The sequence below is a fragment of the Crocuta crocuta genome, unplaced genomic scaffold, assembly GCF_008692635.1.
Source record: "Crocuta crocuta isolate KB4526 unplaced genomic scaffold, BGI_CrCroc_1.0 scaffold127, whole genome shotgun sequence".
NCBI classification, from domain to species: domain Eukaryota; kingdom Metazoa; phylum Chordata; class Mammalia; order Carnivora; family Hyaenidae; genus Crocuta; species Crocuta crocuta.
In genome coordinates this window covers 3,594,961-3,605,167 of record NW_027532008.1, presented here as the reverse complement: position 1 = coordinate 3,605,167, position 10,207 = coordinate 3,594,961, and the positions used below count along the sequence as shown (strand labels likewise).

General features: G+C 56.7%; 1 protein-coding gene across 2 annotated transcripts; it reads right to left on the bottom strand.

Moving 5' to 3' along the window:
- Positions 1 to 2,564: 2,564 nt before the first annotated feature.
- SLC30A2 (solute carrier family 30 member 2) lies at positions 2,565 to 8,786 on the bottom strand. Of its 2 annotated transcripts, XM_077775871.1 has the most exons (8): positions 8,737 to 8,786; positions 7,843 to 8,063; positions 7,000 to 7,146; positions 6,130 to 6,283; positions 5,247 to 5,403; positions 4,419 to 4,524; positions 3,204 to 3,338; positions 2,565 to 2,710 (listed from the first exon to the last, which is right to left on the bottom strand). In XM_077775871.1, the coding sequence occupies exons 1-8, from the start codon at positions 8,784 to 8,786 to the stop codon at positions 2,565 to 2,567; spliced, it is 1,116 nt and encodes a 371-aa protein (XP_077631997.1). The 2 variants fall into 2 exon arrangements, with proteins under 2 accessions (XP_077631997.1, XP_077631998.1); XM_077775872.1 differs by lacking the exon at positions 7,000 to 7,146.
- Positions 8,787 to 10,207: the final 1,421 nt, after the last annotated feature.

Below are 10,207 nucleotides of genomic sequence, written 5' to 3'. Positions count from 1 at the left end.
GGGGGGGGGGGGGGGGGGGGGGGGGGGGGGGGGGGGCGGGGGGGGGGGGGGGGGGGGGGGGGGGGGGGGGGGGGATTTAAAAAAGAGCCCCACTCCTTTAGCCCACACACTCAGGACTAAGAAGGAGCCATTTCTAGTTGGGCTAGGTGGGAGAGGGGGTTGTTCCCAGCACCCTGGCCATGACAGTGGAGTGGGGGAAGGGGCGCTGGCTTCTCCAGGGTTCATCCACCTGGAACTGGACTTATCACTTCCGAAATAAAGCGCGTGTCCTTGCCCCCTCATGCTCGGGCTATAAATACCCCTCCAGCAGCTGCGTGGGGGAGGGGGACTCAGGGCTTGCCTGGGAGCAGGGCGACTCTAAAGAGGTGGGGGTGGTGGGTCCAGCCCAGGTCCAGGGTGTCAGGTGTTTTCCTGCTTTGATGGCCTCACAGCTTTGGAAACTCTCGTGATCAGCTCGCCCTGGCCAGCGGGAACATGCTGTCCCCAAGGGCTTTTCCAAGGCCTCCCACTGCCATCCTCCAGCTTGACCTCTGGCCCTTGGATGATTCAGGTCCTGCCTGGAACCAGTCCCAGCTGGGGTGCAGAGAGGGCTCTCCCTTGGGAGGCCTGGGGCTGCTACAGTATTGAGGTGGTCGTGGGGTGGCCTGGGAGTTGAGGAGGGAAGGCATTCTGGCCCAGGGTCAAGAACAGTTGAAGGTGGGTGAGGGAGCACACAGCTGTGGCCCAGGCAGCCTTCCCACGGCGGGGAGGGCTCTCAGTGCCAGGCCCGGCCAAGGGAAAGAGACACCTTTCCCCTCCCCACTCACTGCTACAGCACCCAGACACTGAGCTGCCTTGGCATGGCCTTACCCATGGAGGGCACTGCCAGGCCCAAGGGCTCGCACTGTACCAACATGCAGCCCAGAACAGGTTTTCAGCTCCTGCTGTAAAGGGAGGCCTGAGTGGCTGAGGCAGAAACCCCAGACCTGCTTCACACTGGCCCCATGACCTCAAGCAAGTGAGTCAACCTCTCTGGCTTTGGTTTTCTCATTTGTAAAAATGTAACACCACAAATACCCTCTCTGCAGAGGGATATAAGGATGTGACACCCGGCAGAGGTCAGGACCCAGGTTCCTGGGGCCTGCAGTGGCCAGAGGGGAGAGGGGCTTGATTCTCCAGAGATTGGAGTAGAATAGAACACAGCCCTCAGCAGTGCCCCTCCCCCACCACACTTCCAAGCCACACGACTTCCCACAGATTTACCTGTGACTCAGACCACAGGTGAGCCTGGATGACCGTGCTTGAAAGGCACAAAGAGGTTATTTCGCAGATGGAAAGAAAGCGGTTCACAGGGGAAGGTGAGTGACCAACCCCTCCTCTTCCAGCTGTGAATCAGGGCAGAGTCAAGATCAAGGCAGTGCCCCTGGGGAGGCTAGGAAGCCCACCTGTCTCCTCGGCAAAGCAGCTTCATGCTGCATCTTTCCAGCCTGATGATCAAAGTAACCACTCCGCAAGGAACACCGTGTGCTTAAAAGATTTTGGCTCCAGTCCTCACAACAACCCTGTGAGGTAGGTTCACTCTTAGTCTTTTATTCTGAGATGAGACCTAAGGGCACTTGCTTGTAAAACCCAGGGCCGCCTAGTGACAGGCTGTGCTGCCTTCCCTGGGAGACTGGGCACAAGTCTCCCCTCTTCACCTTGGACACACCAGCTGCCCCTAATTTAGGAACCTGCATCCACCTCAGGAAGCCAGCATCTCCCAGCCACTGTCCTCCATCCTTGGGTTCTGAGCCCGTCAGGCCATGCGGGCAACAGAGCTGGCCCAGGGGCCGTGGGGCTGCTCAGGAAAGACCCACGCTGAAATCGCTGCCCCCACCGCCACCTGTGGCCAGGGCATCATTGCGTTGGCACAGGTGGTGCCCGAGCTGGGGGAATAAGGGAAGAAGAAACCAGCCAGGTCCCTTCCTGATCAGAAGCCTCCTCCCTCCAGGAAAGAGAAACATTTGGCTCACAGCTGAAGTGACAAAGGCACAGACAGGCCTCAGGTACCTGCTGTCACGGGACATGTGTGAGAGTGCAGGGTCCTCACAACTCCCAACCCCAAGGCCTCCTTAAACCCTATTGTTGCAGGCAGAGGGAGAGACCGTTCTGGGGCTTCTGCATAGATCCGTAGGCAAAGGCCAGACAGACTGAAATGGGGAATAAGGCAGTGGGCAAGGGGATATTGAGGCCAGTCTCCCCCCGTCACCCCTCGCTGTGCCTCACTGCTTTTCCTGAAGCCAGTGGTAGGAAAGCTTTAGCTGAGGATTAGGCCCAAACCCAACCCTGCCAGGCACCAATCCAGAAGCTGGAGGAGCGGGGTCATAGTGGCTTTACACTTTGCCGAGTCTCCATCCTTCAACTGGCTCCAGTCAGATGGGGGAGGCAGGGAATAGTTCCTCCACACTGAACACAGAGCAGAGGTCAGGAGAGGGACCCGCTTTATAACACAGCCAGGATAGGCGGTGTCCTGGCTGGGCCTGGGGGACACCTGCCCCATCACCTGGAGGTCCTGGCCGTGTCTCAGTAGGCACCTGGCCAGGCAGTCAGTCCGAGGGGCCTTGGCACGCCTGACAGTCCTTCATGTCCTCGGAGTAGTCTTCAATCTGGATGGTCATGGTGTGGAAGTGGAACTTTCCCTGCAGGCAGGTGCTGGCTGCCTTCAGCACGGCCTGGGCGTCTGCATTCTGAGCTAGGGGCCGAGAGGACACAGCGGGGGAGGGACCAGAGAACACTTACTCACTCTTGGGCCCTTAGGAACAATCAGGAGGCCAACACTCCCTACCCCCTGCAGAACAGGATGCAGGCATCGAGAAACCCCCAGATGCCACTCCTGCATCAATCAGGCAACCCCCCTGGTTCCCGTACTTGGCCCAATCCTTCAAGAGCGGGGAAAGCACTGACTTTAAGGCTAGGAGTCTTTTCTCTGCCACCTGTTAGCTGTAAAAGCCCAGGCAAGTGACTGTACCCCTAATTTAGGAACCTGCACCCTACCCCAGCCCCAGCCTCAGTTTCCTCATCTATAAATGGGGTCATGATGATCAAATGAAATAATGTCTGTAAAGTACTCAGCATGGGGCCAGGTTCAATGCACCAGCACTGCAAACATCTGAGGTCATTGGCGGATGGCCCCAGACATCCGGCAGCCTCTCGCTCTCCCCGCCCTGAGTATCCTGACCACTCACCTATGGCGATGTGGACAGACAGCACGGGCTGGGACACGGTCAGCGCCCAAATATGCAGGCTGTGTAAAGCTTCCACCCCTTCCACGGACAGCAGCAGGTCCCGTACAGCCGTGAAGTCCACACCCTTGGGGGTCCCTGAGGGTGGCAGGGACTGGGGCTGAAGGAAACCGCTCCCTCCCACCCATGCTGTTTTCTGCTGTTCACGTCTCCTCAGAGATGACCCCCTTGGCCAGCAGGTCTGATGCTGCCCCCGCCTCCCAGATGATCTCCATCACAGCATCCTTCTGTATTTCTCTTCACACTTGATGCTGTCTGCAACTATCTTGTTAGTTTCCTCCCTGTGACTCCTCTACAATGGAAACTCCACGAGAGCAGGACAGTTATTTACCACCGTATCCTCAGTGCCTAGAACAGGGCCTGGCCCATAGCAGGTGCCCAGTGAAAAATTTCTTGGAGCGGAAGGGAGAAGGAAGGAAGGAAATTGGGGACCCCTGCACCCACGTGAGGCATCAGCATCATCACTTATATCTGGGTCAGTCACATTCTTGGAGAAAACGCTCTGACCCGCAGCCAAACAACTCCTGCTGACTCAAACCCAGCAGCCAACTTCAGACTGACCCTGGCCACACAGAACCCCATGACCCAAGAATCTGGGGCACAAGAAAGCTGGTGAAGGTGGTAACTCAGGGCAGACCGTTTGTCAGCACAGAGGAAGCCCTCTGAGCCCAGCCCTACACTCCGGAGACGGAGGCCTCAGAAAGGAAGGCACTGAGCTGGAGTGGATTTGGTAGGCTTGTCCAACACCCACCCCCTTTTCTCTCAGCCTCAGTCAGCAGTGGAAGCCCCTTTCCCTGCCTCAGGGAAGGTAAATGACTGAGGTGCCTGAGGGAGGGCTGTGGGGCTCCAAGGGCTACAAACACCACCTAGAAGTTACCTGATTAGGCAGGGAGGACCCATCCCAGCAGGGAGGGGACACCTTGGGGCTAGAGGGAAGGCAAGGCACGGTCCGGTCCCTGGGACATTTCTAGGAAGAGCCACACCTGAGGGTTCAGCTCGATGCCAAGACTGGCCTAGGGCCCCAGGAGGTGTTCCAGCCTGCGCCAGGCCCCAGACCACGGCTCCCTGCCAATGTGCTGGGACTCCCCTGCCCTCTCCCCCCAAACCTGTTAGAGCCGGAGAGCCAAGAGCAAAAGGGGAGCCCCAAGTGCAGGTTACCTTCCATCAGCACCAGGATCACATCTCTCAGGATGGTCAAGGTTGTCCCCAAGACCAGGATGGAGAAGAGGAAGGTGCAGATGGGGTCTACATACTTGTACTCTGGCTACAGAGAGAGGGGAAGGCGGCGCTTGGGCTCATTGCTCAACACCTCGGCCTCCCTCTCCCTTCCCGCCCAGTGCTGCGTCAGAGAGAGGGATGCTCTCGTGTGGTCAGCACAATCCTCACCCTGTCTCTGCCTCCCAGTTCTCCACCTTTTATTCTGTGTCCAGAAGAATGGGCAGGACAGATCACAGCTCAGGGTAAGGCACGGTCCCTTCCTACCCCTCCTCGCCCAAGGCACTGAGCTGAGGACAGAACTAAAAGGAATCTTAGACGCCAGTGGCCCAACATCTCATTGTATAGATGGAAAAGTTGAAGATCAGTCAGAGCAAAGGACGACATCACACAGCAGGCAAAGGGTGGAGCCAGGCTTCAACCCCAACGCCTGGCTCTTTCCACTATGTCACTCGGCCACCATGTGATGGACAATGCCCGGGCATTGGCAGCACACTGGCCTGGGTTTGAATCTGGCCCCACAATTTCCCAGCTGTGTGACACCATCCAAGTCCCTGAACCTTTCCGAGCTGCTGAAACCACCACCACCTGCTCTCCAGGATTGCTGTGAAGATCAGAAGTGCTGACGCTTGGTAGGCATTTGGGTGAATGTTCCTTCCCTCTCCCCACACAGCTGGGAGGGAGCTAGAACCTGGAAAGGGCCATGTGTAGAGAGGAGCCCCCAGATGACCTATACTCCCCGGCCCACCTCCCTCTGTCCCCAGCTCTGACCTTGAAGTATAAAATATAGGCTGCCACCAAGATGCCTAAGCTCTGCAGAAAATCTCCAACCACATGGATAAAGGCAGCTCGGACACTGGGGTTCTCCTGCTGCTGGCTTGTGTCGTGGCTGTGCCCATGGCCACACTGGTGAAGAGTCAGCCCCATTCTGCGGAAGCAGAGACAAAGCCGAGGGGCTCGCTGCCCTAGCAGGTAGAGGCCACCCATAGGGCTGGCCTTCCTGTGGGACAAAAGTCCTCACCCCCAAGACTGCTCGGTCCCTTTGCCCAGTGGGGAGCCCGACCCACCTGGCCTTGGTTCAGAGCACCACAGGAGAATGGGCTCAGCTCCAGTGCCAGGCTGAACCCGGCCACAAAGATGCCAAATCTCGGAACAGGAGGACACCACCGAGGTCATCTAGTTCCCCCACCCGTGTCACAAATGGGGAAGGTGAGGCCCAGAGACGGAAGTGGCTTGCCCAAGACCACTGAGCAAGGTAGAGAAAGCCAAAGCAAGACCCCACGCTCCACACACCCTGCTTCTCACTGAGACTGACTTCAGGCACGCCAGCTTTGGAAAAGGACTTGGATTCTACCCTTAGGGATAGGTGCTCCTATAAGAACTAGACTCACCTCTCCCATTTCAGGTATGAAGGCTTCCGGTGTATTCACTCACACATATGAGGGGAGGGGGCGGTGGTGGAGTTGACGCAGCCCCAGACTCAGAGCCTTCAGTGGCCCCTGCCTCGGCCTAGGGCTGCCAGAGCTCAGACCGCCGGGAAGTCCTGGTCCTGTGGCCTCTCCACCGCCTCCTTCCACTGAGAGCAGGCATGCAGGTGTGTGTGTGTGAAAAGCAGGAGGGGGGAGGACTCACAGAGAAGCGAGGCCACACTCACATGATATTCACGGCCACAGCACAGCCCGATGTGATCAGCATGGTGCCCCCCTCGACCTCATAGTCCCCAGAGATCAGCCGCTCCACCGCCAGGAACACCAGCACGCCAGTCACGACCCAGATGGACAGTACGGAGAGCAGGGCTCCCAGGATCTCTGAGGAAGAAACCCAACCCCCCCCCAATTTTAGCATAGGGGGCCCTAAGCCTGAGGAGGCCTCCCCACCCCTCCACGATCCACCAGCCCCCTCCCTACAAAGTCAGGGCCTGGGTCCACCTGGGCTCTGCTAAAGGTATGGCTGGCATGGTTGAGCCTTACCTCACCGCTCATACGTCAGGGATGTCAGAGCTAGATGAAACTTAAGAAGTCATCTGGGTCCACCGTTTTTGTTTTACATGTAAAGAAACTGACTTACTAAAATATGTACCCATTGCTCAGCTGGCAAACTGAGGCTTCTGAGGAGAAACTGGGCCATCTCCCACCAAGAGGAGAATGACAGTGCCACCCAGACATGAACTAAATGAGGTTTAAAGGCTCTATCTTCCAGAAGGCTTTGTTGACCTTTCCCTCCCCCAAGAGCTGATCCACGGAATTATGTGCAGAGTTAATGCCATGGTCATTTGTTCTGGAAGTCTGACCATTTTGTTTCTTAGGGAGGTGAGCTCTCCTTCCCTGCACACCAGAAGTTCCAAGAAGGACAGGGGATTAGAGCTCCCCCATCAGACTGGAAGCTACCAAAGGATAGAGCCCAAGACTGATGTCCCCAACCCAAGTCACCCTCTTGGCCTCGCTCAGGGTTCCACCCTATGGCAGCTACCAAAGAACCCACATCTTGACCGGCTTCCTCTTGCAACCCCAACCAGGGTCCTCACCAGCTCGCTGCCAGCCGAAGTTCATGGTCTTGGTGGCTGGTCGGGAGGACATCCAGAGAGAGAAGAGGCTGATGAGCATGCTAGCAAAGTCAGTGAGCAAGTGGGCCGCATCAGTCATGACTGCCAAGCTGTGTGCTAGATACCCGCCTGTAGGGGGAGGACCAAGGAGACAAGGGTCCTTATCAGCTCCCCCAAGAAGTCAGCTTCCCAGACTGTGTGTGCAGCAGGGAAACCATGGACTCTGGAGAAAGACCATGGATTTGGGACCTCTCTACCCATTAGCTGTTGAACCATAGGCAAGGGACTTACTTTCTGAGCTTCAATTTTTATCTGTGAAATGGGACTGACACGATCTATTTAGAGGAACTTGTGAAAATCAAGTTCAAACAAGGCCTGGAAAGCATAGTAGGCACTCAGTAAACGCTCTTTCCTTCTAGGCATTCAGGCCCTCCCTCACACACAAGTTGTGCATGATCTTGAGCAAATTACTGAACCCTAATGTGCCTCAGTTTCATTACCTGTAAAATAAGAATAATACCACCCACATGACAGTACGAAGTTGTGAGGACTGCATGAGATAATGTGTATATAAAAGACTCAGCATTATGAATGTTCAATAAATGGGGCTATTAGTATTTATTTTAATTAAGTAGGCTCCACACTCAATGTGGGGCTTGAACTCAAGACCCTGAGATCAAGGATTGCATGTTCTACCAACTGAGCCACCCAGGGTCCTGGGGCTATCAGTATTAATATTAGTAGGAACATTCTGGAGAAAAGCTTTTCAGATCGTCCACAGTATCCATGCACCCAATTTCATTTAATTAGCACAAAAGTTCTTACCAACGACTTCCCCAATCATGAAGAGCAGGCAGATGGCAGAGGCCAAATAAAGCTGTCGCCGGGCCTGCTCCTTCTTGGGGTCAAAGTGACTGCCAGGACCCTTCTGGGCATGACAGTAATGGCTGCTCTCAGTGGCTAGCTCAATGGCCTGCAAGTTCAGACCAGGTGCGGGCAGAGGGATCCAGCCAGCCCTCTCCTGCCACAGAGATCCGGTGTAAGACCTGGCCAGGGAGGAAAGGAGAGGGGAGACTCAGCTCTGAGACCGGGCAAGGAAGGCTGACTCCAGTCCTGTCTCTCTGTGGGGCCTTGTCGTTCCCATGCGTCCAGTTAAAAGAATAGTTAAGGACACTCCAAGCTGGACAGTCTCTGAGGAGTAACCGGAAACTCGTGTTTGGAGTGGGGTGCTGGGGCAACGATCAGTCCAGGAGTCTTGGGGTCTTGGTCCAGGGTGTTCCCTCCTCCCCCACCTCTCCCAGGCCCTGGAAGAGGTAAAGACCTTGGGAACTGGCCAAGGGGCGGGGCCAGTGCAGTCAAGCCCCGAGAAGGAACAGAGCTCAGGCTCGGGAGAAGGGCAGACCCCCCTCTCGCGCACCTGGGGACACAGGGCCTCCCAGGGCGCGGCTGCCCCGGGGGCAAAGTGTCGGGCCGGAGAGGCGGGGCTCCAGGCTTGCCACCGCACACTAGCGGGCAAGGGGTCAGGATCTGTGCCCAGGCGCGAGGGAGGGATGATCTCGTGCCCGCGCTCGGTTTTCCGTCTTCCCCCTGCCCCCAATCCGTCGGTTCTATATGGTCCCCTTTTCAAGCCTCCCGCGAAACCATCCACTGTAAACGGCAAGCCAGGAGATGCGTCCGATGCCGCTCAAATCCCCGCTCCTCCCGGGGCTCTCGCCTTACCGGGCTCCGGGTCTGGCGTCCATCAGATGCTGCCTCTCCGTGGGCTCCATGCGGCCCCGCGCGCCCTGCGCCGGGTCCGGGAAGCCGCGCGCGGCCTCTGAGNCGACGGCTGCGCGCACTCTTCCCCGCGCGCAGCTGGCCGCATTCCGCCGCAGGTTCTCGGACCTCGGTGTGTGAAAAATCCGCTTCGGGGTCCCCTGAGAGCAAGAACGGGGCTCCGGAGGCTTGGGGTGTCTTTCCCTGGGGCTGGAGACTCCCGCGGTCCGCCGCGTTCTTCCGCTTAGACCAGGGGTCTCCTGGGGGCGGGATATGCCTGCCCTGGGGGCTGGGACAGGAGCCCTTCCTAGGACTGGCTGTGACTGACCGATCGGCCCATCCTAGCCTCTGAAGCAGCGCCAGTTCCTGCCCTCCCGCGCGCCCCGATTACGATCTGGAGTGGCTTCGTCTCCACCCCTACGTAGAGCACTGTGGCCCTTCGGCAGCGTTCACCATGTGCGCGGAGGGGACACCACCTCCACCCGCCCTTGCTGTCCTGCCTGAGAAGCGCCGTGTCTGCGGGCTTGGAGCCCCACCCACTTTAAGCGTGGTCCCCTCACAGGGGTTCCTGGGGGATCGGGACCATATATATGGCCTGCCCTTATGGCTGCTCCCTGATAGGGGCCCATTAGGTAGAAAGAACTTTGGACGGGTGACCTCCATGGCCAGTCACTCAGTCATCCCCAGTGCCTTCAGTCTAGGGGACCATGGCTTGGCTGTGTCCCTTCACAGAGACTAGAATCTAGGGTGCAAACCTCTTGCCCACGCCACTGGGAACAAGGAAGGGCTCCTTCAGTTTCTCCTCAACAAGAGTAACCTTATTTGGGGGCTAAGTGCAGGGAGTGAGGGTGGCAGCACTAGGCCTGCCTAGGTTGGGTCCCCACTGAGTGCCTTTCCACCTCCTCTGGAGTCTGAGTGAGAAAAACCTTTACCTTAAGCTTCCTAGTTTTCCTGGTATAGTCCCAGAACCAGCAGGCCCAGCACTACCTGGAAAAGGTGTTAAAACGCAGGTTTCAAACCCTGCGTCAAATCAGCTCAATCAGAATCTTATAACGTATTTGTTAGCAAAACGCTTATGCTGTAAAAAGCGTATTTTTAGGGGCGCCTGGGTGGCTCAGTTGGTTAAGTGTCAACTTCGGCTCAGGTCATGATCTCATGGTTCGTGGGTTCCAGCCCTGCATCCGGCTCTGTGCTGACAGCTCAGAGCCTAGAGCCTGCTTTGGATTCTGTATCTCCTTCTTTCTGCCCCTCCCCGGCTCATGCTCTCTCTCTCTCTCTCTCAAAAGGAAATAAGTAAACTTTAAAAAAAATTTTAAAAAACACATATTTTTAAACATCCCTCTTGTTCCCTTCTGGGCAGAGCACACTGTAAATTTTCAGTAAATGCAGATTTACAGATTGGACCCAGATGCATATATTCATTTTATTTAGAAAA

Coding starts and splice junctions, on each gene's coding strand:
- SLC30A2 (XM_077775871.1), bottom strand. CDS start 8,786: ATGGAGCCCACGGAGAGGCAGCATCTGATGGACGCCAGACCCGGAGCC. Junction 6,284..6,999: donor CTTCGGCTGGCAGCGAGCTG/GTGAGGACCCTG, acceptor TTTCTTCCTCAG/AGATCCTGGGAGCCCTGCTC. Junction 5,404..6,129: donor GCTGTGGCCGTGAATATCAT/GTGAGTGTGGCC, acceptor CTGCTTCCGCAG/AATGGGGCTGACTCTTCACC.